This window comes from Babylonia areolata, chromosome 28 (genome assembly GCF_041734735.1).
Source record: "Babylonia areolata isolate BAREFJ2019XMU chromosome 28, ASM4173473v1, whole genome shotgun sequence".
Taxonomy (NCBI): domain Eukaryota; kingdom Metazoa; phylum Mollusca; class Gastropoda; order Neogastropoda; family Buccinidae; genus Babylonia; species Babylonia areolata.
The window spans coordinates 3,991,199-4,019,187 of record NC_134903.1 but is presented as its reverse complement, the minus strand read 5'-3'; the positions used below and the strand labels follow the sequence as shown (position 1 = coordinate 4,019,187).

The 27,989-nt window shown below is 39.1% G+C and overlaps 2 protein-coding genes across 3 annotated transcripts; one reads left to right on the top strand and one right to left on the bottom strand.

Annotated features, from left to right (window-relative positions):
- The first annotated feature begins 239 nt into the window (after window positions 1–239).
- Window positions 240–18,236, top strand: LOC143301729 (RNA polymerase II subunit A C-terminal domain phosphatase SSU72-like). Of its 2 annotated transcripts, XR_013057837.1 has the most exons (6): window positions 240–572; window positions 5,312–5,455; window positions 7,291–7,430; window positions 8,689–8,807; window positions 11,285–12,488; window positions 12,529–18,236. XR_013057837.1 is itself a non-coding variant. In XM_076616119.1 (5 exons), the coding sequence occupies exons 1-5, from the start codon at window positions 472–474 to the stop codon at window positions 11,384–11,386; spliced, it is 606 nt and encodes a 201-aa protein (XP_076472234.1). In that variant the 5' UTR covers window positions 240–471; the 3' UTR covers window positions 11,387–18,236. The 2 variants fall into 2 exon arrangements, 1 of the variants encoding a protein (XP_076472234.1); XM_076616119.1 differs by having other exon boundaries at window positions 11,285–18,236.
- Window positions 18,237–19,001: 765 nt separating this feature from the next.
- Window positions 19,002–26,522, bottom strand: LOC143301903 (uncharacterized). Its single transcript, XM_076616345.1, has 4 exons — window positions 26,373–26,522; window positions 25,510–25,635; window positions 24,417–24,504; window positions 19,002–21,900 (listed from the first exon to the last, which is right to left on the bottom strand). Exons 1-4 carry the CDS (start codon window positions 26,415–26,417, stop codon window positions 21,722–21,724), a joined length of 438 nt encoding a protein of 145 aa, XP_076472460.1. The 5' UTR covers window positions 26,418–26,522; the 3' UTR covers window positions 19,002–21,721.
- Between the last annotated feature and the right edge of the window lie 1,467 nt (window positions 26,523–27,989).

The following is a 27,989-nucleotide window of genomic DNA, read 5'->3' as shown; positions in this document are numbered from 1 at the left end:
ATAGACAAAAATTCTTATTATAATATTAGAATATATTACCTCGAAACAAATGCTTGTGGAATAAATGTAGTTCGTGTATTATTTATAATGGACTCAATCATGCAAACAGACTGGCGAAAATGATACTGTATAATTCCTTTCGGCAAAATCGGAAGTGTGTTTACCGTTTTTAAAATACCGCACAATATTCCGATGATTTCATTGGTGCGTAAAATCAAGCATTCTTCCGGTCAATGGGCTAAGACCGAAAGCACTTGGGAAATCAGCAAAAGGAACCGACAGAATAGGCAACTAAAAAGACATATTTACTTTCTGACATGCTGTAGTACACAACCCTGTTAGCACTTTTATGGTGCCATGCATTTCTTTGTACACTCTATGTTACTTTTTATCTTATAACTTATCGGAGGTGTATAAAAGTGAGACACACCTTTGTATCAATTGCATTTTACAAAGGAGGAAAGCGTGTTCATGTGGAAATTAAACGCAACAAACATGCCAGACGAATTGAAAATAGCAATTGTGTGCTCAAGCAATCAGAATCGGAGCATGGAAGCACACAGTTTCCTGGGGTGAGTGACACTAACTTGGTTTTCTGCAGTTACCTGTCTGTTTTTGCTTTGATAACCCTAGTTGTTTTTACATTGTATAGAATGTCTTTATTACCAGATGTACCGGGGTCACAAGGAATATTGGGGGGGATAGTACATAAAGGGTACAAACATTAATCGAAAATCATACACAAAAACAGATACAGTAGAATTTAGGACACATACATGTGCATATATGTATATCAGTGTGAGAACTTGAGCGCGTGCACGCACACACACACACACACACACACACACTTATTTAAACATGAGCTGCATATCACATGTGGATGGGGCTGATGACTAGATCTTCAGGTAAGTAGTTGCTAATTGCACAACTCTATTTAATCATACTGGATTTGTTTGAGAGACCGGGCATTGACTGCTTTGGGGAAAAAGCTATTGGCAAAGCGATTGGTTTTCGGCCTTATACTCCTGTACTGCCGACCAGAGGGGAGCATCTTAAAAACCCCAGAAGCTGAATGTGATTTGTCCTGGCTGATTGATTTTGCTTTTTTGATTAGCCACTCATAATTTATTTTGTCTGTAGAAGGTAGATCAGCCCCGGTAATCTTGGTGGCAGTTTTTATGATTCTGTTCAGGGCTGCGACTTCTGCCTTGGAAATGTTTCCGTAGCAAACAGAAATAGCGAAGGTTAACATGCTTTCAATGACTGCCCGGTAGAAATCACCCATGATTTCTTTTCTAATTCCAGACTTTTTGAGGCGCCGAAGAAAGTACAGGTGCTGTTGTACTTTCTTAACAAATTTTTCCGTATTTTTCTCCCATTTCAAATCATTGAAAATGATCAGTTGGAGAAATTTAAATTTGCTGATGATCTTTACTTGCTTGTCTTTTATGACAAGTGGTGAGGGGTCAGATCTGGTCTTCCTGAAATCTAAAATGAATTCTTTTGTTTTTGATACTTTGAGTTCTAAGTTGTTTTGATCACACCAGCTGACAAGTTCCAGTATTTCTTCCCTATATTTTGACTCATCACTGTTCGTAATCAGCCCTTCTAGAGTAGTATCGTCGGCAAACTTGACCATGGTGTTGCATTCATTTTGAGTTGCACAGTCATGTGTGAATAGTGAGTACAACAGTGGGGATAGAACACATCCCTGTGGGGTGCCCATGTTGAGAATACATGTGGAGTAGGTGAGGTCAACAACTTTAACAACTTGCGGTCTGCATCTTAGAAAATCTAGGATCCATGCACAAACTGATTCAGGCAGCGAGAGGTCTTTCAATTTGAAATATAGTTTTGATGGTACTGCTGTGTTGAAAGCAGAGCTGTAGTCAATGAAAAGGATTCCAGCATAACTGTTAGGATTTTCGAGTTGTCTGAGGACGTGGTAGAGACCTGTGCTAATGGCATCTTCAACTGATCTGTTGGCTCTGTAGGCAAACTGAAAGGGATCAAAAGATGGAGGAATGCAGGTTTTTAGGAATTGCAGAATCAAGTGTTCAAATGTTTTCATGACAACTGATGTTAAGGCTATGGGACAATAATCATTAAGACAACTTGGTTGTGCTTTCTTTGGAACAGGAATGATTGTTGATTTCTTAAACAAAGCAGTGTGGTACCACACATGACTGAAGGGACATGTTAAATATGCCAGTGAAGAAACAAGATACTTAGATAGTTGGACTGCACACTTCCTCAAAAGGCCTGGTGAGACGTCAGAGCCAGTGGCTTTTCTCATTTTCAGACGATTGAAGTGGCGTCTGACTTCATTCTCTTGGACTATGAAAGAGGGAGTGGGGGTGATTTTGGGTGCAACCACGTCAGAAGAAGACAATGGTTTGTCAAACCTGGAGTAGAATGTGTTCAGTTTGTCTGGAAGAGTTCTGTCAGTGATGTTGACTGTCAGGTGGGTCAGTTTAAATTATAATCAGTGATGTTCTGCAGTCTGGGCCTCACATTCCTAGAGTTGTTTGCAGACAAATGTTCTTCTCATTTCAAAATGTCCCCTATATAAAAACTTTGCCTTCTTAATGCAGTTTTCACAGTTCTTTTAGCCTTATTGTGGACTATTCTATCATCAGTTTCACAAAAAGCTCATTCTTTTTCCTTTAGTTTTTGCCTAACTGCCCTGTTACACCAAATTTTGTCATTTGAAAATATTTTGATATTTTTTGTTGCAATGCACACACTTTCACAGAAAGAAATGTAATCACACACTGTTTCGGTACATTCATCTAAGTTCCCTGCAGAGTCTTTAAAAATACTCCATTCTGTACATTCAGAACAGTCCTGCAAGGTCGCTAAGGCAGGGGCTGACCATTGTTTGACAGTTTTCACGACTGGATTTTCAGCTTTTTGTTTTTGTTTGTACTCCGACACCAGATACATCATGCTGTGATCGGACTGTCCCGAAGGCTCACGGTGGATCATGTGGTATGCCTTCTTGATGGAGGTGTAGCAGTGGTTGAGGGTCTTGTCACTACGTGTTGGGCAATCCACTCGTTGATAAAGCTTTGGCATCTCTTTCTTGAGGCTGGCTTTGTTAAAATCACAAGCAACGATGACAGTGGAGTTGGGTCAACTGTTCTCGCTCTTGTTAATTTTGTCTGCTAGCAGACCAAGTGCGGCAGAGAGGTTTGCTGTGGGATAGATGTACACCGCGATCAGCGTCACTGAAGTTGTTTCTCATGGGAGGTAGAAGGCTCGGCACTGGATGGTGAGAAATTCCATGTGGGGGAAGCAGGCACACGATAGCACCTTGACATCAGAGGACCAGCTTGTGTCCATGAGGAAACACACACCGCTGCCCCTTTGCTTGCATGAGTCAGCAGTGTGGTCAGCTCTGTGCACAGTGAAGCCTGGTGGCTGAATGGCGCTGCCAGGGATGTCCGGGTTGAGCCATGTTTCAGTGAAACAGAACACAGATCACTCTTTGTAGTCCCTCCTCGTCTCCTCGTTACATGTATTAGTCTGTTACTGGATTGAAACACCTGAGTGGCATTTGAACACCAACACTTAACACAAGTATTGTGATTATATTTTGGTCATAACAGTTTCATAAGAAAAGTTATGTGAAAACATTTTTTCAGTGCTCAGACACACAAAATTATTGTTTCAGCTAGAGTTACAAACATATGGAATGGACTGTCACCTCATCTACAACAAGCACCATCTATATTGATACTTTCAAGAATGAACTAGGCAGTTTCTCAGAATTCTGATCCATTTATAGAAGTTTTTATGTACAAAACAAAGTAATTTGGGTGTGGAACATTGACCAGTTTATTTGAAGCTGTATTAACAGAGAAAGGACTGTTACTTCCACACTTGTCACTTTCTTCTCAGTTTGTTTTGTCCCTAATCTGCTACCACTACTACTGCTACTTATACTAAAGGCTCAGGATCTGTAATACTGATTCATTATTAGTTCAGTTCAGTTTCTCAAAGAGGAGCCGCTGCATTTGGACTGATTATATAATATATTGTCTTAACAAAAAATGTGGGTTACATGAGTGACAGAACAATTTTTTTATTTTAAATAAACTTTAAATTTATGGGTAAATGACTTTCAATCAATGACTGACTTACTTGAATTATGTTGAATGGCATATACTGATAGATGATACAACATTTCAAACAAATTTGGTCAAATTAGATATTGATAAGTGATAGTAGATTCAACGTGTAGTCAAAAAGACTTATTGATATGCCATGGTTTTGACAGTACATCATCATTGATTTATAATGATTTCTATTAAAAATTCAAATCCCTGATACAGCTCTGTTGTTGGCCAAGCTGCAACGTGAATTGAATTGATTTGATATATATTATATCTCTTTTGCCATTGCTGAATGCTTTTTTTTATTTTATTTTTTTATTGTGACAGCATGAGGTGGGACATATATACTGGGAGACAGTAATACTGGCATACATATGTATGCTGTAAGATTTACATACATCTCTGGATGATTAAAGAGTGCAAAATTTTGAGTGCAAGAAATAACCCAGACTTGAAGACAGGTAAAAGTGACATCATAATCAATAGAAAGTTATTTCTTTTTGAATGATGATGATGAACGATAAGGATACTTATAGAGCACCTTTGCTCGGTCAGAGACCAAGTTCTAAGCACTTTGCAAACAGGCTTCCATCCTGGGTAGAACCAACTGACAGCTGCCATTGGGTGCTCATCATTCGTTTCCTGAACCATTCAATCGGATTTCAAGCACGCACACATACACACTCATGCAGACATGTAACATTTTATGTATATGGCCATTTTGTTAATTTACCCTGCCATGCAGGCAACCATACTCTGTTTTCAGGGGTTTGCACACTGGGTGTGTACTTGTTTCCATAACCCATTGAATGCTGACTTGGATTACAGGAGCTTTAACGTGCTTATTCGATCTTCTGCATTGGTATACACATTATGGGGTTCAGGCACTAGCAGGTCTGCACATGTTGACCTTGGAGATAAGAAAAATCTCCATGCTTTTGTTCCGTTACCCACCTGGTGCCATTACAGAGATTTGAACTGAGACCCTCAATTTAAAGTCCAATGCTTTTACCACTCGGTTATTGCGCCAGTGAAATTTAGGTTAAAAGGTAGCAGTTCATTGCATGAGTTATTATATTTCCGGGGGGAACTACAAATGAAAAATACTAGTGGTATTACGATTGGTAAGGTCATGTCAACCTTGTGTGTGTGTTTGGTAAAAATATGCTAATTTTGAACATGACTTTTTACAGGAAAAAGGGATTTCCAGTTCAGTCATTTGGCACAGGGAATCAGGTAAAGCTGCCTGGTCCGTCGCCCGACAAACCTAACGTCTACGATTTCAGCGTCACCTATGATGAAATGTATAAAGATTTGTGGAGGAAAGATCCTGATCTGTATCCTTTTTCTTACTTTTTCAATTGATTTGCTCAATGTTTGGGTTATGAAAGGTTCGTAATGATATTATTCTTGTTTTATCCATCATTGAATTCACTTAATTTTTCAATTGATTTGCTGTATATTTGGGTTATGAAAGGTTTGTAATGATATTATTGTTGTTGTTTTATCCATCATTGAATTCACTGCATTTTTCAATTGATTTGCCGTATGTTTGGGTTATAAGAGGTTTGTAATGATATTATTGTTGTTGTTTTATCCATCATTGAATTCACTTAATTTTTCAATTGATTTGTTGTATGTTTGGGTTATAAAAGGTTCGTAATGATATTATTGTTGTTGTTTTATCCATCATTGAATTCACTTAATTTTTCAATTGATTTGCTGTTTGTTTGGGTTATGAGAGGTTCGTAATGATATTATTGTTGTTGTTTTATCCATCATTGAATTCACTTAATTTTTTCAATTGATTTGCTGTATGTTTGGGTTATGAAAGGTTCGTAATGATATTATTGTTGTTGTTTTATCCATCATTGAATTCACTTAATTTTTCAATTGATTTGCCGTATGTTTGGCTTATAAGAGGTTCGTAATGATATTATTGTTGTTGTTTTATCCATCATTGAATTCACTTAATTTTTTCAATTGATTTGCTGTATGTTTGGGTTATGAAAGGTTCGTAATGATATTATTCTTGTTGTCTTATCCATCATTGAATTCATTTATGCAGATTCCAGAAAATTTAAGCAAGTGCCCCAGTAGAAGAACATACCATGCCAATTCCAAAAGATTATGCTGTTTTCCACAATACAATGTACGGCTCAATCTGTTGGCATACCAAAAGCCCTAAGAAGTTTTATGATAAAAATTGTAAACCATGTCTGCACCCGTAAATATCAAGGGTTTGTACAGAATAGTGGAGGTCTGGAAAAGTCTTTGAATATTGATCAAAGTAAAACCCTTGGCCAGTGTCACTTAAGTTTGTTCTCATTGCATTTGAAAGACAAACAATAGAAATTGGAAACAGTGGTGAAAATTGAACACAAATACTGGGATATCCACTGATCTTTTTTTTTTCAGCAGAAAAATTTTTGAATCAGTTTGGCTTTGTCAGTTAGTGTTTGTTAAGGAAATTGTTCTGTCTGGTCACTATAGCATTTTGTGTTTGTTAATGACATTGTTCCGTCTGGTCAGTATAGAATTTTGTGTTTGTTAAGAACATTGGTTATAGTCTGGTCAGCTGGTATAGAATGTTGTGTATTCACAGCTCTGGAAACCCTGAGTGTGTGTGTGTGTGTGTGTGTGTAACCAGTTCTAACCATTGCTCCAAGAGTCATGTTCTAACCATCACTTCAAGTGTCATGTTCTATCCATTGCTTCAAGAATCCTGTTCTAACCACTGGTTCATTCAAGAGTCCTGTTCTAACCATTGCTTCTGTTCAAACCACTGGTTCGTTCAAGAGTCCTGTTCTAACCATTGCTTCTGTTCTAACCACTGGTTCGTTCAAGAGTCCTGTTCTAACCATTGCTTCTGTTCAAACCACTGGTTCGTTCAAGAGTCCTGTTCTAACCATTGCTTCTGTTCTAACCACTGGTTCGTTCAAGAGTCCTGTTCTAACCATTGCTTCTGTTCAAACCACTGGTTCATTCAAGAGTCCTGTTCTAACCATTGCTTCTGTTCTAACCACTGGTTCGTTCAAGAGTCCTGTTATAACCATTGCTTCTGTTCTAACCACTGGTTCGTTCAAGAGTCCTGTTCTAACCATTGCTTCAATAGTCCTGTTCTAACCATTGCTTCAAGAGTGAAAAAGACAGATTCCTTAGCTTCATGTAGCTACACACAGAACGGCATTCTACACATGCTGGACAGGAATCGACGCATCAAACCCAAACCCGAGCGTTTCCAGGCCTGCAAAGAGAAATTTGACATCGTCATCACCTGCGAGGAGAGAGTATATGACCAAGTCATAGAAGGTAAGAATTAATTTCTTTACTTCTTCTTTCTGTTCTTTTCTTAGTTTTTGGGCTGCATTGCTAATGTTCACCCGTACAGGTATGGAATTAGTTTTTACTTGTGGTTGTTTCCAACGTGCCATGCAGACAGCCATATTCTGTTTTGGGGGATATGCCTGCTGAACATGTTCTTCATTTTTGTGTGTGTTCAGAATTTATTTTATTTTATTTTATTTTTTTTAAAGAATATGAATATAGATGGGGGTACAGACTCTAGCAGGTCCACACATCCGTTGAGTTGGGGCTGGGAAAACATTTAAATCTCTGTCCTTAACTCAAACCAGCCTTTGCAACTTGATTCAAACTTGGGACCCTAACATAAATTTATACTTTCAGTGTTGAATTGGTTGATTTGGTGCTTCTGATGAAGAGAACATGTCTAACTCACAGATCTCTGAAATGGTCGTCTGGTCTGATAGTGAAAGAAATACTAAACAGAAAATTTTAGAACATCCCAGGTATCCGTGCTTTGCTATGGGTCCATTCCATTTCCAAAGCAACGGATGTAGCATAGCAGAAAAAAACTATAAGGACCTGTCCGCACGCTCTGACTACTTTGTTGAAACTGAGACTGTAGGTATGCATTATCAGAAGTGGTGTACAGGACTGTGTGTGTGTGTGTGTGTGTGTGTGATGCACCTCAACAACATCGACATCCAGGACAACCATGAAGAGGCCTTCATCGGGGTATTGATGTGTGTGTGTGTGTGTGCCATGGAAGCTGCGATAAGTAGGAATATGCGTGTGGGGGGAGGGGGGTGCAGGGTAATGTGGGAGATGGTGTGTGTATGCGTGTGTTGGGGCTCTTGTGCTTTTTATGTGTAGTGTTGGGCCTGTGCACTTTTGTTTGTGCTTTCATGTGTGTGAAACTGCATGTTTGGTGCACGTCTGTTGTGAATGTGTGTGTGTGTGTGTGTGTGTGTGTTTATTTACATTTACTTGCTTATCTGTATATCTATCATTATTGTCTTGCATTTATATGTTTTTGTGTTTTTGACATTTGTGTGTGTTTTTTGGATTTTTTTTCACATTGTATTTTATTTCATTATCTGCTTACCTCCTTTTTTCTTTTACTTTTTTTCCCTCAAGGCCTGACTAAGCGCGTTGGGTTATGCTGCTGGTCAGGCATCTGCTTGGCAGATGTGGTGTAGCGTATATGGATTTGTCTGAACGCAGTGTAAGTGAACTGCACTGAGCTGTGTGTGTGTGTGGTGTGCAGACATCGAGAGCCGGGAGAAGGATGTGGACCATGTGATGCACCTCATCAACATTGACATCCAGGACAACCATGAAGAGGCCACCATTGGGGCCTTCATGATCTGTGAGATGGTCTCCATGGTCAGTTACACACATTATTATTATTATTATTTTATTATTATTATGAATATATTTATTGTTTTGATGATTATTATTATGAGCATTTACACCTAATCTTGAAAATAAGCCCTAGGCATTTACAAATAGAACACATGCAAAAATCAAAAAGGAAAAATTGAACGCAAGATACCAAACATTATTTGAATTAATCATCCATCCACACACACTCACACACACACACAGTACACACAAGCATTACACACACAAAAGTCATAGTACACAATCATAAATAGTACACAATAAAAAATACAACCATCGAATTCTGAAACTATCCAAACTCATTCACGCACTAATAGTCATTTTAGTTTGTACTGGAAAGGGATGAGTTGTTGAGAATTATTCAGGAGGGGAAAAGGTGGGTCTTCAGGCTGGATCTGAAAGATTGCAGCGAAGATGAGTGATGGTGAGGCTGAGGAAGTTGATTCCAAAGAAAGGGGGCTTGGTCTGATAAACTGCATTGTCCACATGTTTTGGTTCGAGCAGGGTGGATCCTAAGCATGCGGTGTCAGAACAAGAGCGTAGTTGGCATGAGGGTATGTAAGGGTGAACGAGATCAGAAAGATACTGTGGGCCAGTAGCCTCAAAGGACTTGAAACGCGTATATGTACGCATGATGGTTGTGTCCGACTGTGACCATCGTGACAGCAGAGGAGGCAGCTGCCATGGCAACTGTCTGGACAACATTTGGATTATAGTGGAGAGTGTCTTCCCCAAGTTACATCCCCATTATAGTGGAGAGTGTCTTCCCCAAGTTACATCCCCACTCTCTCGGCCAAGAGAGCTTTAGGACAGTCAGAGTTGAGATCCCCAAAAGCTTCATAAAAGACTAAGCTATTAGTGAAATCCCATGGCAGTGGAGCTCCTAGTTTGGGAGTCACAGTCTTTCATAAAAGTGTGTTTATGTAAGTTTGTGCCTGCCTATGTGTGCGTATGTGTTAGGGTAGCTGTTAGATACACATGTTTGTTAAAATTTATGTATGCAGTGTGTGTGTGTGTGTGTGTGTGTGTGTGTGTGTGTGTGTGTAGTCACATTTTGGTGTGTGTATGTAACATAGATATAATGTTTTATGTTAACAAATGCACCTAGAGCAGATTTCTGGATAGTGTGCTATATAAGTATCCATTATTATTATTATTATAAAAGACTAAGCTATTAGTGAAATCCCATGGCAATGGAGCAACCATTGATCATACAGCTCACACTTTGCTCATGGCCGTACTGAAAGCTTGTCTCAATCTCTGGTACAAGCTGAGCAAGACGTGCCACACCAACTGGTGGTACTGGAACCACAGTCCTTGCATTTTGGCTGACGTGTGTGTTTCAACAGTGAATTTGTGTAATACCCTGCATGTGTTGAAGCACAACATGAATTGGTGTAATACCCTGAATATGTTGAAGTACAACATGAATTTGTGTAACAGTAAAAAAAACTAATACCCTGCCTTTCCGTTGTCTCTGTGTGTGTGTAATGTATGTATATATGTTTATGTGTGTGTGTCTATGGTACATTTTAACAGTTCATTGAGTCTGTATAATAACTGATTAACTCTGTTTCAGATGTCTGTGTGTGTACGTACATCCAACAGTTCATGTGTATGTGTCTATTGTAAACTTTAACAAAATCATTTTCTCTGGAAATACTTGTCTGTCGACACTAGACTTGAGTTAAAAGTTGAAAAAATTAAGTTATTTCCACACATGCCAATGAGAACAGCAGAGAAAGCTGGAAACTTTGACAGATCTGTATTATAATCTGAAAACAGTGAAATGGCAATCGATGTGGGCTGCTGTTGCGTGATGGAATTTTTAGTTTCCAGCACACAACGTTCAGTTTGACAAACACCCGTTTCTAATGGAGCAAACATGATATTAGGATCAATATACATAAGTACTGGTAACCCCCCTCCCCCATACACACTCTTCCTCTTCCCCACCCCCCAGCATTTTTGGTTTTGTCATTCAGCAGGAATCTTATGTTAGCTTTGAAGGCTTTGCCTCTTGTTATGTTGTTGTGTTTTTATTTTTTTATTTTTTTAAAATTTTTATTTTTCATTATCTTACCCCCATAACTTGTTGACTTGTTAACCAAGAGAGTGAAAGGGGTAACTGACAAACGTAACGTCAGTTCTCCAAGAATCAGGTTACTGCCAAGCAAGGAATGGATGTCTGTGTCTGAATACAATTAAACGTTTCATGCCTGTGTATCCAAGTGAGGAAACAGGTTTGCATGTGTAACCTACAGTATACCTCTGAAACAAATTTTACTAATTGTGAGGAGAGCATTTTGAATTGCTCTCTTGTTCAGTAATTTCTTTTGTGTCTCTCCCTTGCAGTTACATGTATATTTCTTAACACACCTCTCCATCCTTTAAGATTGTGTGTGTGTGTGTGTGTGTGTGTGTGTGTGTGTGTGTGTGTGTGTGTGTTTCTGTTGCAGTTGTATTCATCTGATGATCTGGACAATGAAGTGGACGAAATTCTGCAGGACTTTGAACACAAAGTGAACAGGCCCATATTACACACGGCACTATTCTACTAGTGTATGGGGCATCTCTGGAGTGACTCTGTAGATAATTATTCCGTTGACCTGAAAAGTGAATTGATTTTTTTTTTCTTCTTCCTCCAGTGTGCTTGTGGAGTAGAAATCTTCCAGTGTCTGAAGGCAACCAAAGCTTTTGAAGATGAAAAGGCAAGTGTATAAGATTGTGTTTTGGCAAGGATTGAGAATGAGCTTGTTGAAATATCTTTTGGGTGAACTTTTCTTTTTGTTTATTTATTTATTTACTACTTTTTTCGTAATCAGATCAAGTAAGAAGTAGTTGTTGCCAACATATTTTCAATCTGATAAATTGATAAACCTTGAAGGAGGTAAGTTGATTTCAGATCAACTTATATGTGTAAACAGATTTAACAGCATCTCTTTTTTTTTTCTTTTTAACAATGTATTGTACAGAGTTCTTTTGGGTTATTTTTAAAATTCAGTGTAGAGAATTACTGGTAATTTTTTTAAATTCTTTCTTTTTCAGTATATGGAGTAGTTTCAGGGTGTCTTGTCAGCTGCCCTTTTGTACTCTCACCTTTCCCCAGTAATGACCTGTTCAGCCAATAAACATGTGAAACTATCGATTAAACCAGTGACATTGTAGATTAAAAGTGTGAAATTGGAGGTTAAACCAGTGAAATTGTAGATTAAACATGTACAAGGTTTAGAAAAAAAAAGAAGAAAAAAGACATGGATGAAGATCATCGACTGGAGGGTTTTTTTTGTTTTGTTTTTTTGTTTTTTTAATGCATGAACATCACTGGATGTAAAAGCCGGCTGGCCGGTGGAGGTCATACATGATCCCTGGGGTGATGATGAGAATGGAGGTGGTTTGAGATGTCATATATTTCTTCCGTGGAGTCCGTTGTCTCATGTAATACATTGTCAGGTCTGGCAGTTGTTTTTTTTTTTGTTTTTTGTTGTTTTTTTTCTCCTCACTGTCTTGTCTTGGGTTTGCTGCTTTAGTTATTGTCTTTTACCACACTCTCTCCCTCCCCCATCCCCCTTCTACACCTGCCCCACTGCCCCACCTTGCTGTTTGTTGTCAGGTTTATGTAAAATAGCCAGTGAGCATTCAGGTCCGTACAGAGTCCTGCAAGTCTGGAAAAATCTTGGTGAAATGAGAGAACCATTTCCAGGGCTGGAAAAATCTTGGTGAAATGAGAGAACCATTTCCAGGGCTGGAAAAGTCTTGGGGAAATGAGAGAACCATTTCCAGGGCTGGAAAAGTCTTTGGGAAAGTATATTTGATTACACGTGTTAATAATGGTAACAGTGAAGTGTTCTTCTATTGCGCTGTTCCCTCACAGAGAGGCTCACGGCACTTCACAAATTGGATATAAAAAGAAAGAAACAACAATAAAAAAAAACATTTTTTTAAAAAGATTAAAACCAGTCATAAATTACATGATACAAAAGAGAAGCAACAATCACTACAGAATCAACCACGAAGAAACAGTCACCGTCATCACATCATTTACAGCCCAGACACACATGTGCACACACACACACACACATGCACACACACATGCATACACACACACACACAGAGCACCTCCCACCCACACATACACACATAACACTAGAAAAAATAGCACATCCCTCACATAACAGCAAATTAGACTTAACTGTCACTCGAATACAAGACAGTAATGATGCTTTGTATTTGTATTTGTATTTCTTTTTATCACAACAGATTTCTCTGTGTGAAATTTGGGCTGCTCTCCCCAGGGAGAGCGTGTCGCTACACTACAGCGCCACCCATTTTTTTGTATTTTTTCCTGCATGCAGTTTTATTTGTTTTTCCTGTCAAAATGGATTTTTCAACAGAATTTTGCCAGGAACAGGCCCTTTTGTTGCTGTGGGTTCTTTTACGTGTGCTAAGTGCATGCTGCACACGGGACCTCGGTTTTTCGTCTCATCCGAATGGCTTTTGGTTGGGACTTGAGAGAGTCTGGGGAAGGGGTTTTACCATGACCCACTGGTGCAGACTCAAGCAGAGTCCTGACTCCCTGTTCTGCGCTGACTACCATTTTTCTCTTCAGGGTCTGGAAAAGTGCTGCAGTTTTAGTGAAACCCTTGACCAACACCCTTCAAGGGGCTGATTGAGAGTTAAATAGTTAAAGTAAAGACAAAATTGTGCTGCAGTTTTAGTGAAACCCTTGACCAACACCATTAAGAGGCTGATTGACAGCTAAACAGTTAAAGTAAAGACAGAAAATTGTGCTGCAGTTTCAATGAAACCCTTGACCAACAGCATTAAGGGGCTGATTGACAGCTAAACAGTTAAAGTAAAGACAGAATTGTGCTGCAGTTTCAATGAAACCCTTGACCAACACCATTAAGAGGCTGATTGACAGCTAAACAGTTAAAGTAAAGACAGAAAATTGTGCTGCAGTTTCAATGAAACCCTTGACCAACACCATTAAGGGGCTGATTGACAGCTAAACAGTTAAAGACAAAATGGTGCTGCAGTTTCAATGAAACCCTCGATCAACACCATTAATAGGGCTGATTGACAGCTAAACAGTTAAAGTAAAGACAAAATTGTGCTGCAATTTCAATGAAACCCTCGTCCAACACCATTAAGGGGCTGATTGAGAGTTAAACAGTTAAAGTAAAGACAAAATTGTGCTGCAATTTCAATGAAACCCTCAACCAACACCATTAATAGGGCTGATTGACAGCTAAACAGTTAAAGACAAAATGGTGCTGCAGTTTCAATGAAACCCTCGACCAACACCATTAATAGGGCTGATTGACAGCTAAACAGTTTAAGTAAAGACAAAATTGTGCTGCAGTTTCAATGAAACCCTCGACCAACACCATTAATAGGGCTGATTGACAGCTAAACAGTTAAAGTAAAGACAAAATGGTGCTGCAGTTTCAATGAAACCCTCGTCCAACACCATTAAGGGGCTGATTGAGAGTTAAACAGTTAAAGACAAAATTGTGCTGCAGTTTCAATGAAACCCTCGTCCAACACCATTAATAGGGCTGATTGACAGCTAAACAGTTAAAGTAAAGACAAAATTGTGCTGCAATTTCAATGAAACCCTCGACCAACACCATTAATAGGGCTGATTGACAGCTAAACAGTTAAAGTAAAGACAAAATGGTGCTGCAGTTTCAATGAAACCCTCGACCAACACCATTAATAGGGCTGATTGACAGCTAAACAGTTAAAGTAAAGACAAAATTGTGCTGCAGTTTCAATGAAACCCTCGACCAACACCATTAATAGGGCTGATTGACAGCTAAACAGTCAAAGTAAAGACAAAATTGTAATGTGTATTTTCTGCCTGGTTGATTTTTCTTTGTTGTTTTTCTCCTTACATCCCCCCTTCCCTATTTTGGCAGGTAAAAATCAAAATGAAATGAAGATGCGTTTGCATGTATGTGTGGAAATCTTTGTCTTTTTTAAAAAATATTTATTTTTTATTTTTTTTAGGAAATGGGAATGTGTGTTGAATTTTATTGTGTTCTAAAATACTGGAAGTTGGTATGTCACAATAACTTAAGCATTGATTGAACTTGTACATTCACAGATATGTGTACAGGTCTCTACAGGTCTTTATTTCTGTAATTTTCAGAAAATGGGAAGCATCTACAGTGAAGCGCTTAAGTTTTAGGTTTTTATCATTTAGAATTTTATTGTGCTGCAATGGAAAAGATTGTTACCATTGAAAAGGTGCTTTGCTGCAGAAACGCTAGAGAAGTTGTTTGTATTCACAGAGGTTTTGTTTGTACACATTCTTGTGTGATGTCTGAGGAGCATTCTTTCAAACACCATGTACTTTCTCTCTTTCTCTCTCTCTCTCTCACACACACACACATACACACACACTCACACACAAATTCTTCAAACACACCATTAGGATATGTCATGCACATTTGGTAATATGTAATGTACATTTCGTACAGTATACGTTCATATTTCAGACAGACAGGTTGTGATATCAGGAGAGAGAAAATGTAAAATCAAAAGCTGTGTAAATGCCCCTCTTCTTAAGGAGGCATTCTAGATTTCCATAATGATTTCATTGGTACCTCTGATTCCTGATAGGCCTCTGTTTTATCTTATTTTGTTTTATTGGGGTTTTTTGTGTGTTTTTGGACTGTTGGCTGACTCAGAAAGGTGTTCAGGATTTGTAAAGAGCTTGTTGGAAGTCTGGAAAAGCCTTGGTGAAATGAGGGAACTATTTCCAGGGCTGGAAAAGTCCTGGGGAAAATGTTGTGTTCTTCAAGGTTTGGAAATGTCTTGGAATTTTGGTAAGCCCCTTGACCAATATAGCTTAGCAAGGTGCTTAGTGCATTCAAAACAAGAGAGCAAGAAGCATGAAGACTCACTTGTGATACACACTAAAAAAAAAAAAAAAAAAAAAAATATATATATATATATATATAAGCGTTAAAATGTGTTCTGTATATGTTATTATGAAGCTTCAGGTTGAAAAAAAAATCAAAGCAAGCATGCTCGGGGTCAAAAGAAATAGTTACTCACAGCACTATAGTCCATCTACCAATGGCGTTAAAAAAATTAACATTTGAGCATGTTTTTTAAGCGTGATAAATCAATCACAGTATTCAAGGGGATAACGCTGTTTAAATCATGTTATTTTGGTATATCTCGGGCATTTAAGAAATTCTATAAAGTCTACGGTAAAGGAGACGTTGCCATCACCTCAAGCACACCACAACATGTAGTTGTTTTCTCTAGATCTGCGGAGATCCATGTTGAACAGGCTTAGTTACACTCAGAAACTATGACATGGTCCATTCAATTTCTTTTGTGTTCATTCTGGTTCCTTCAGTATCCACCTTGATACATTTATGTGCAGTAAACCCGTCAGTGATGTAGTTAGTGTCACTGTGTGTTCTGTCCAGAATTGGTATTTCTTTTCTTTTAATTGCGAACAAGAAAAACGATGTCATGCCATCATCTTACCAAACAGCCTATGCTCTGGTAACTGGGAAGTGGGATTATGGTCTTTTTGGATCTGGATTGAGCATTAATGAAATAAAACGTTAATGATCTGGGAATATGGCTTAATTCAGAAGACTTCAACCTGTTATTGTTATGACTGTGAAGATTTATTTTTCCTTCTATGTTTAATTCAGATTTGGTATTGGCAGACAAAAGTATTTCTAGATAAAATTATATTGTTAAAATTTACCACAGACATACACACAGGCAACCGAACACTGTGTAATAACGTGGACTCACTTTGTTTACACAAGTGAGTCAAAAAACAATCAAGAAAACCCCAAATGGTGAAAATTAACATAGTAACAGAATATCCTCTGATCTGTTTTGTCAATGGTGTTACAGACCATTTTTAAAAAATTCTGTTTGGCTTTGTGTCTGGTATGGAAAATGTTCAGTCTGGCCAGGAAAATGTATGGAATTTTGTTTGAGCTGTTATCTGACAACACAAAATGCCATCAAAGCTCTCATTTGTTTCAGAATTCTTTCTCCTGTCCTATGTAATCTTGTGTTTACATAGCTGTTCTGGTGTGTCAGTAACTGGTCTTTGTTAGAATCATTTCTCTTAACATGTCTTTTTTTATTTTCTGTAGACTCGAGTGCTTGTGGTGCTGCATTGAATTCTGTCTTGTCTGTTCCTCATTTTTGGATGTTTGGTTTTGGTTTGTATTCGGAACCCCGACTGGTGGATTGATAGATATTTTGTGGTGGTTTGGTTGGATCTGTCTTAATGTCGGTCTTGTATCCTTGTCCATGTTTTAGTTTGACTCCATGCAGATTGCCACAATACATTGATTACATCCACTTTGTAGCAGATCCATTGATGCTGGTAGCTCTGTCAAATTAAAAAGTATCCCCACCTTGCCACAATACATTGATTACATCCACTTTGTAGCAGATCCATTGATGCTGGTAGCTCTGTCAAATTAAAAAGTATCCCCATCTTGCCACAATACATTGATTACATCCACTTTGTAACAGATCCATTGATGCTGGTAGCTCTGTCAAATTAAAAAGTATCCCCACCTTCTGGAAATACCGTGTTGTGTCTTTTCTGTCGCTCTCTTTCTGGCTCTTTTCCTTTTCTTTTTTTGTTGTCTCTTCCTTTGTTGTTTTCTGCCCTGTTGGTCCACTGAGCAACATTTGTTCTGGAAAGCCTTGAATAGTTTGGTCATTTTTGTGGGCTGGATAATTGGGCGTTCTCGCTGTGTTGTCTTATTTTTTGTGTGTGTGCCAAGGATGGATGCATGAGGTGCCTGTTGGTTTTTGTTTATTTTGTATGGCTGTTGTTATGTAGAATTTCATTTATTGTGTATTGTGATGTTTATGTTCAGGTTTGGATTTTTTGTTCTTTTTTAAAATCCTCTAATGAAAAATTGAAGAAACTGGCAACATCAGAGGTCTGTCCTAGATTTATTTGCCCGAGTGTGACTGTACTTTTGCCTAAGTTTCTTTTTATTATTTTGTTGTTTTTTTGTTTTTGTTTTTTTCTTGTTGTTTTTCATTGCACAGAACAGGTAGTTAGTTTTTTTTTTCAGCCCTGCTATGGCTGAGCTGTGATCAACAGTGATGGAGATCCAGTCAGTAGCAAATCACTCCCAGGAAACAAAAAACCACAGGAACATGTAGTCTTGTTTGTGATTGTCACTGGTCACTGTCCTCATTTTGTATTGCCTAAGCTCCCAGCTCTTCCCGATTTAAAATTAAAAATTTTTTTTTAAGTTAATGGAAAGAGATTGATGTATGTTGATGGATGTTGGGCGGCAAGGACTTGAAACCAAAAGTATATTACATGACGTTGCACCACATAGAAGTATCGGTATGTACAGTCAGATTGTAATAAATGGTAATGAAGTCTCATTTGTTTGCTGTGTTTGTTAAGATTTTAATGTGAGTGGTGGTTTTGAGTGTGTGTGTGTGTGTGTGTGGCTTCACCACATTGACAAGGACATTACTTTTTTGTGGTATTAAAATCTTTCAAAGTTTACATTGTTACTGAAAGTATTGTATCATGTCCATGCATGCCCACTTGCAAACACGCTCTAGAGACATACTCGTTCATGCATACACGCACAGCATACACATGCACATATAATCATGCACCTTATTTCATTCTTTTTATCAATATTCTTATCCCATTACTCAGTGTCTGTTGGCTGTGTCAAAAAGGAAATTTTCTATCTAAAATTACGTTTAAATAACATACTTACCGTGACCCAACTAGTGCAGACTCCGGCAGGGGTCTGACATTCCTGTCCTGTGCAAACTACTATCCGCCTATGCGGAGAAAATGAGAGAACTACGGCCGATAACCTCCCGGAAGTAGGTAACGTCCCCTTTGTCCCCCTGGCTAGCGCCCTCTTTTGACGGCAATGTCAGACCCCTGCCGGAGTCTGCACTAGTTGGGTCACGGTTAAGTATGTGTAATTAAACCTGGGTCTCTGCAAATGTTTTTCCTGTCCATTCTGCAGTGTAGTCAGTCCATTAGTTTCTTTTCTGTCCTCCGCTTTGTCTCCTTCCGTCAACAGTTCTTCACAGGACTGTTTAAGCAAGGCCACTGGGTCTTACGTGGCTGTGCCAATGTTGTTTCCTAAACAAGAAAAAATAATAATAACGCAACACAGCTTGGTCATACCACCATTTTTATTATTGACGTTGCCAGTCACTAATTTGCCATCACCATTTCAGCATCATACCACCACACCTACAGCCAGTTAAGATAGCGCAAATAATTTTCTTTTAAAAAGAGAAAATTCAGACACAACCTGGTGCATTTCACAACATGCACTCAATCCTGGAAACCTCAGAATTCACAGCCGATAGAGAAAATCAAAAGGCGTCCAAAAATGACACATAATAAACTGATTTTGATCAGCCAACACATCACACCTTGGTGAAGTGGTTAGTGTTGTGGACTGACGACTGGGAGGATGCAGGTTTGACCCCCATCAAAGGTGGGTTTTTTTCGCCCTGTGGCCATCTCCTGCTCAGACTGGAGTGTGCTGTGGGCTCAGATGTGAAGACTGGGACCACACAGCCCACGGTCATCCACTTTGCAGATCCACCTTTCAGTTTGGGAGTGTTGTTCAAATTCCTGACCAACACTGCAGGTGTCTGTGTCTTTCAGCCTGGTTGAAGCCAGGGCATGTGATGAGAACACAGCTGTGTCAAGTAGTCCCCGGCCTACATGGACCTCCACTGCAGCACTGTCGAAAACAAAATGTCTCAAAATTCTACAAAAAATTGATTTTGAAGATGCTGCTTGCTGTGAAAACACATTTTTACATCTTATGCTGGAACTGACGACTGTAAACGGTGTAACACTTTAGAAAAGCTGTTTTCTGAATAGGACAATGATGAATGTTTACACATGTATCATAACGACACTACCCTAAGTATGCTGTGACTGAACATAAAAGTTCTGAACAGCCATACACCCATACACAACTAGAAATCCCCATCACGCTGATCATATTTTTGCAAGCTGAGAAGAATATCAAGAATTATGAAAAAAATATCCAGAATTAATTACCCTTGGAAAACAAAGTGTAAAAGAGAATATGAAACACACATGGCATAATCGTGTTAGACAACAATATCTCACTGCATGGAGGATACAACACACACACACACACACACAGTTTCAGTAGCTCAAGGAGGCGTCACTGCGTTTGGACAAATCCATATACGCTACACCACATCTGCCAAGCAGATGCCTGACCAGCAGTGTAACCCAACGCGCTTGGTCAGGCCTTGAGAAAAAACAACAACAAAAAAACACAAACAACAAAGACAAGTGTGTGTGTCAAAGATACATGCTGACACCTTCAGAGAAAAAGATGACATGCACACATCACACATTCAACAGTTGTATGTATGTGGAGAATACAAAAAGGAAAATATCAAAACAAATTGCAGAACATGTAAACTGTCTCCTGGTACGGCTCCAGATAATAACAAATGAAGAGTTGAATAACAGTACCACTTTCACTGCCAAACTTGCATTTATGCAGCAGCTAGGAAGAGGACCCATGTCAATGAAGGGTGACCAGATCATGGATCTGTTATCCATGAACCTACTGCTCTTTATATTCGGTGGTAGGATAGGCCATCTTTTCTACACATCACAGGGGGAAATTCCCAGCTATTCTTAGACACCACATTTTCTGTGTTTATAGCACAAGGGAATTTTTCACTCTAAATTGACTGGCGGTGAAAGGGGCACTGACAATCACTGACCACCATTACACACAAAAAAAATGAACCACTGCAATGTAAATACAATACTGATGCTTTGAAAAACTTGAACTTCAGACCAAAAGCTGACAGGTCTTTGAATTCAAGTCTAATGACAAATCCTTTCCAGAATGATAACAAATTGTGTGTGTGTGTTTGTGAGGGTGGTGGTGTGGGGGGTGAGAGAGCATGTGTAGGCCGCCATTGTTTTTTGTGGTTTTTAGGTGCAGAGTGCCTGATGACTGAACGTCATTTTAATACCTGATGCACCTACCAAAATTTTTCTATATGAAGCGGATAAAGAGTCTTGAAGTCCTGAAGTGTTGAAACTGACTGACATATAACACCTGGCTAATGTTCCAACCACAATGAAGAACCCAGTTTGCTTTGACAGAAGATGATTTCAAATGATCAAGTCACCAGCTCATTTTATAGGACTGCATCACATTTCCATTCAGATATTAAGGGAGATAGCAACAAAAAACAACAACAACAACAAAAGAAAAGAAAAAAATAGGGATATGGCAACAACAAAAAAAGAAAAAGAAAAAAAGGTTTTATCTTATTTTTGGTATATGTTAAACAATACATAAAAATTCAACAATTCTGCAGAAACAGATAACAAGATTTACTTGAGAACACAACTGATCCATCCAAAACAATATCAATGACAATTCAGATTGTGCTTATTTTTATAAATCACATTTCTCTACAATATTTCACAAAACTGAAAAGACAACTGCTTTTTATACTCAAGTATTTTTTTCATCACATAGTTTTTATCACATTCATTACATACCAGCTGCACCCTATTTTGTATCACAGAACACAAAACGCTGCTGCCTCTATTCCATTTTCAGTGAGTATAACTATCACACTCATGTCAAAATTGATAACACTTGGCATTGCTTTAAACAATTCCTATTCAAAGAAACAACGCAGCATAACCACATAAACACTAAAAGCATGGGAAAGGCATCAAGCTTGGCTTACTTACAACACTTGACATTCACAGCTATCACACTAGTGTTAAAAATGATAACAACTGGCATTCAAAACTCCAAGGCCAAGGAAAGGCAACTCCATGCATACTGGCTGCCTGCTTGTTGCTACTTCTTTCCCTTGCCCTTCCTGCCCTTGGTGCGCTTCAGGAAGCTCTTGCCCTCCTTGGCCGTGTTCTGCATGGTACCTGCCCGTTTCATTGCCGGTTTGGCTGGCGTCGCTTTCTTTGCTGCTCGCGTTCTCTTCCCTGCTGTGATGGTCTCTTCACCATCCAGCAAGCGTTTTGCTGCAACAAACAAAGCCAGGTCATTAAAAAAAAAAAAATAAATAAAAAAAAACATAAAGAAAACTCTCATCCATTGGCCTCTTCAGTCAGCAGACGATGTATTCAGTGGGTGGGACACACACCGCATGTGGCTTCAGGTAACAAGAATCATCTGTGAACTGGACACCTGAGAGTTGGAGAAAGAGAGGACAGCAGAAGATGAACTGGTGGCATACAGTGGAAATAGACCTCAGACATGTCGACAGACGATGGGGTGACACCAGCAAACAGTGGAAATAGACCTCAGACATGTCGACAGACAATGGTGTGACACCAGCAAACAGTGGAGAGAGACCTCAGACATGTCGACAGACAATGGGGTGACACCAGCAAACAGTGGAAACAGACCTCAGACATGTCAACAAATGTTGGTGTGACACCAGCAAACAGTGGAAAGAGACCTCAGACATGTCGACAGACAATGGGGTGACACCAGCAAACAGTGGAAACAGACCTCAGACATGTCAACAAATGTTGGCGTGACACCAGCAAACAGTGGAAATAGACCTCAGACATGTCGACAGACAATGGGGTGACACCAGCAAACAGTGGAAATAGACCTCAGACATGTTGACAGATGATGGGGTGACACCAACAAACAGTGGAAATAGACCTCAGACATGTTGACAGACTATGGGGTGACACCAGCAAATAGCGGAGAGAAACCTAAGACACGTTATTATTATTGTTCTTCTCATTATTATATATTCAAAATAACAATAAATGATATGGTCAAATTAAGTATGCAGCCAGTTTAATAATGATAATAGGGAGGCACCGTGGCAGAATTGGTTAGGTGATGGACCTCTGATCCAGTGTTCACCAGTGATCAGTGATGGACCTCTGATCCAGTGATCAGTGATGGACCTCTGATCCAGTGTTCACCAGTGATCAGTGATGGACCTCTGATCCAGTGATCAGCGATGGACCTCTGATCCAGTGATCAGTGATGGACCTCTGATCCAGTGATCAGTGATGGACCTCTGATCCAGTGTTCACCAGTGATCAGTGATGGACCTCTGATCCAGTGATCAGTGATGGACCTCTGATCCAGTGATCAGTGATCAGTGATGGACCTCTGATCCAGTGATCAGTGATGGACCTCTGATCCAGTCATCAGCGATGGACCTCTGATCCAGTGATCAGTGATGGACCTCTGATCCAGTGTTCACCAGTGATCAGTGATGGACCTCTGATCCAGTGATCAGTGATGGACCTCTGATCCAGTGTTCACCAGTGATCAGTGATGGACCTCTGAACCAGTGATCAGTGATGGACCTCTGATCCAGTGATCAGTGATGGACCTCTGATCCACTGTTCACCAGTGATCAGTGATGGACCTCTGATCCAGTGTTCACCAGTGATCAGTGATGGACTTCTGATCCAGTGTTCACCAGTGATCAGTGATGGACCTCTGATCCAGTGATCAGTGATCAGTGATGGACCTCTGATCCAGTGTTCACCAGTGATCAGGGTTCAAGGCCCTGTTTCAGCATGGTGCTGTGTCTTTGGGAAAGGCACTTTATTCCCATGTTCCTCACTCCTTCCAAGTGTGATAAGTATCCATATTAATCAATCAAAAAAGAAACAGTATGAATGGGTAGCTGACCAGATGGGGAAGGTCAAAACGGCAGAGAGGACTGGGTCCTAGCTTCCTATGCCAAGCCCAAGACACAGTGGATATCAATTCACTGCTCTGACTGACAGCTGTATGTGACTTTTGAACATTTAACAATAATAATTATCATAAAATAAACTAATAACTAAATAATATGACCAACTGATTTCCAGTGAGCAGATACTACAGGCTAAATAACTGCAACAACTGCAATGACTTCATCATACACTTGTCATGACTACAGTCCGTTTCATTTCATGGTCTGGCAGCAAAACTGAGTGGTTTTTTTTGTTTGTTTTGTTTTGTTTTGCCTGTTGGGTCTTTAGTTTGAATCCTGACAGCAATCAGTGACTTAAAGGTGAAGGTTTTCCCCAATCTTCCTGGACATGTGTGTTCCTGCAAACACCTGAACACCCTTTGTATGAAAACAAAGGTGAAGGTTTTCCCCAATCTTCCTTGACATGCGTGTTCCTGCCAACACCTGAACACCCTTTGTGTGAAAACAAAGGTGAAGGTTTTCCCTTACCTTCCAGAACAACATGTGCATTTCTGCCAACATCTTGACACCCTTTGTGTGATAACGTGTGCAAGATCAAGCATAGTCACTAAATATGCCCTAATCCATGTCTGTGTTTGGTTACGGAAATGAACTATCCAGTGACATAACTGAAAATGGAGTGTGGCTGCCTAAACTGTAGGCTCACACACACACACACACACACACACATGAACAAACCAGTGACAAACCTGAAAATGGAGTGTGGTTGCCTAAATGGTACGGTCACATACACACACACACACACACAGAGTGAGAACTCTTTAAATCTGATGAACCCAAACCTGTGTATCTACAACTGACCTTCTGCAACAGTTTTTGCCATGGTACCAGTGCGTTTCATGGAGGGCTTTGCTCCTTTTTTGCCTTTGCTGCTGCTTGCCGTTGCTGTCTGCGCAACAGAAACAAAAATCATCTGCGATCAAATCAGCTTACTTCACCTGGCTTTGGCCCCGCCGACAGTGAAGGGAAAATTTCAGGGCTGATTTACACGTCAAAGGAAAACCAATAGAATGTTTAAAGTGTTTAAGTCAATCACTGTCACACTGAACCACTCACAGTCTCATTTAGTCCATGTAAAATTCAAATTGTTATCGAAAATATCTCTTTCCTTGTGACTTTTTTCATCTGATTCTACAATGCAATGCATGCATTACAATGCAATGCAATACATCATTACATGTATACTGATCCATGATATCAATTCAAATGTGAAACAATGCAATGCAATGTAATGCAAAGCAATGCAATACATGTCTATTAATCCAGGATAGCAATTTGAATGTGTGAACAATGGCATAGAACATATATTCCATATTCTCTCAAAAACATAATAGATATACAGTAATAAAACAAGCATGGGTTTTTCAGACAAACACGTACACTACGTGTGGCATACAGAACTATTGTTGACAAATTGAAAGCATTAAAACAGACACACTCAAACAAACAAAATTGGAAAGAATTTTGAGAAAGCAAACAGGATTCTGTGATGAAGCATTTTGTAAAAGTTATCTTTCTTGTAAATTTGTCACTGGTACCTGATTCAACAAGATGATTCTTTGATTTTTCTTTTAGAATTATCATTTCTTTATGTTTACAATAACAAAATTTTAAAAGCAAGAGTCCACCTGTTTAACACCATGACTGCTGATCCTTGGCAAACAGAAATCAGCATGGAAAGAACTTGTAATGCAGCCACTACTTTTTATGTGTCCTTTTTTAAAGAGTGGTGCCACTGATAATCCCCAGGAGAAGTAACAAGTCCAAATAAAGCATGGTGACTGAGACTGACCTAGTTGTAATTAGGTCACAGCCCTTCACTGACAAGCATACACATCACCAGCAGCAGTCAAGGGGTTAAAACAGTTATAAGGAACTCTGGAGAAATACTGACCTCTTCAGTGCTTACACTTGGAACGTTCACACCCATGGCAGTGTGTAGATCTTCCATAGTTTGGGACTTGAAGTAGTACTGTTTTTTTGGTCTTACATCGCCCGGAAACAAGTACTGCACTGCCTCCTACAAGCCATGTGAAAATCATTTACACACTCCACAAAGAGTTCAGGATCATTTCATACAGCTGGCATTTTCTAATAAAATGTTTTTAAAAAATCGAGATGGTTTGAAATATGTAGGCTGCACTGAATCTACCACTGATTCCAAGAACCACTGAAAAAAGCAGGCATATTTTAATCTAATAAAATGTGTTTGTTTTGGGTTTTTTTAATCAAGAGATGGTTTGAATTGTGCAGGCTGCATTAAATCTACCAAACCCCAAGAACCATTCAACAAACAGGCATGTTTTAATAGAGTGTTAAAAAATAATCGAGACATCAGTGCTGGTTGCGTACAGTCTACCATGCACAGATCGACATCTCATCAAATACACAGATCACCCTTTCACTTTCAATCACACGTGCACCATAAACATCCTGAAAAGTGTTTGAAAAAACTTATGTTTGAACCGAAAATTCACACACACACATCTGTAAACATAACAACTTTACAAACAAGTCAAATTCCAAGCAGGCCAAATCAAAAACTGGACCCAAACTATTCGAAGGAAATGCTATTCAGAACTCTAACATCCAGTCTGAACTTGAATGGGACAAGTACGTTAAACCTGGTGACCTAAATATCGATCGATAGGCCAAGGATTCGATTTTTACCTATCAACTAATCAAGATGAGTAACAATGCACCGTTATCATTATCGATCTTGAATTTTGTGCATGCTAAAGTGATCTTAATTCATACCTTGGCAGTTGCTTTCATCGAGCTGGCTCGAGGCACTCTAGGCATGTCGTACTTTTTGATCGTGAAAATAAATTACTTCGAGGATTTGCAATCTTCGTCCAGGAAATAAGGCAGACGAACTTTGTGCGAGACGTGGTCACGTGGTGGGCAACCGCGTGCGCATACATCGGAAACAATCACTAAAATGTTAAGCACGCATGCCCAGAAAAGCATTGTAAATTTTGACGTCATTGTTCTCCGTGAGAAACATGATAAAAATAGAATTCAGGTTGAAACAAGTTCTCTCTCTCTCTCTGTTTTGCTTTTTATTTACTTTTTTAAGTTCACTATTATATTTATAAAGGCTGATATTTGGCTTTATATTTATTGCTTTTTTTGTGTTCACTTTGCTTTTTTTCTTGTTTGTTTCTTTGTTATATACATGATTTACTGTTTTGCAAGTTTATAGCTTTAAAAAAATCTTTTTGAACAAGTAAAATTTTTGGTCTAAATTGTTCTTTTGAAATGATCATTTGATTTGTTTCTCAATATCTTGAGCATATTGTTGTTTTGTTGTTGTTCTTGTGTGTGTGTTTTAATTCTTCCGTTCTTTGGAAAGGTCATGGATATGAAGTTTTAATGCAAGGTACTAAACATCGGATACACTGATCATATCACCAAGGAACAAGAGAGTCAAACCACCAAGCAGCACACTGGGCCATTGTAAAATCTACTGACATCTGTTACAATTAAAGGTGTTTTCACTGTGCGTATGTGTGTGAGGTTACCTAGCACTTGTATGAATGATGAAGCAATGTGTATGTAGTGCCTGTACATGCTAATTGTTTCAGGAACACACACACACATGCAGACATACACATATTTGAAATGAAGCAAAATGTGAACTGTGGACAGCATGACAATATACTGCATGTACACTGCAGACACACACAGAATTTTTCTTTAAAAAAAAAAAGTTCAAGATTCCATAACTATGTCAGCATTTGGTGATTTAACTCACTCAGTACGGCCAGTCCTCTCTTCTCCTCTACACAGACCCCTCGGATGTCCAGTGGGTGTCTCAATGACCCAACCTTTAACTTCCGTCGTCAGAATTGTATTGTTTGTCAACATTCACCTCTTCAGTATAAGAGCCTTCCGCTTGCAATATTTTGATGGTGGTAATTGGGGTGAAATGCTGTTAACGTCGTCTCTTTCGTCGTTCGTATGGAGAGAGTTAAGAAACCCAAGCATACCCATCCTACATGGACATGTATGACACTGAGACACTGTCAAATCTCACACTCAGGCACAATAGCTCAGTGGTTACCGCTCTGGAGTTTTAATACAAGGATCTTGGGTTTGAACCCTGGCCATGGCCCCTGGTGGATTATAATGGGTAGAGATTTTTCAAATTTCCCATGTCAACATTCGCTGCAGACCTGCTAGTGTCTTTGTCCCCTTTGTGTATCCATACAGATCAAAGAAAAAAAAAAAAAGCCCGCATGTTCTTTAAATGTGTGTGCTTGCTATTTTCTATTTCATTTAGTTACATGTTCCCACTCTAATTACGCACATTCTCTTGCAGGTCCTAACCAAGATTATTGAAGACAGGTGAAGCGAATATGCTCATATACG

Bases quoted from the DNA above. Each gene is read 5' to 3' on its own strand.
- LOC143301729 (XM_076616119.1), top strand. From the start codon at position 472: ATGTGGAAATTAAACGCAACAAACATGCCAGACGAATTGAAAATAGCA. The intron at 573-5,311 runs GTGAGTGACACT...GACTTTTTACAG, and splicing joins GAAGCACACAGTTTCCTGGG to GAAAAAGGGATTTCCAGTTC. The intron at 8,808-11,284 runs GTCAGTTACACA...TTTCTGTTGCAG, and splicing joins TCTGTGAGATGGTCTCCATG to TTGTATTCATCTGATGATCT.
- LOC143301903 (XM_076616345.1), bottom strand. From the start codon at position 26,417: ATGCCTAGAGTGCCTCGAGCCAGCTCGATGAAAGCAACTGCCAAG. The intron at 25,636-26,372 runs GTATGAATTAAG...CATGGCTTGTAG, and splicing joins CGATGAAAGCAACTGCCAAG to GAGGCAGTGCAGTACTTGTT. The intron at 21,901-24,416 runs GTCAGTTGTAGA...TGTTTGTTGCAG, and splicing joins GGCAAAAACTGTTGCAGAAG to CAAAACGCTTGCTGGATGGT.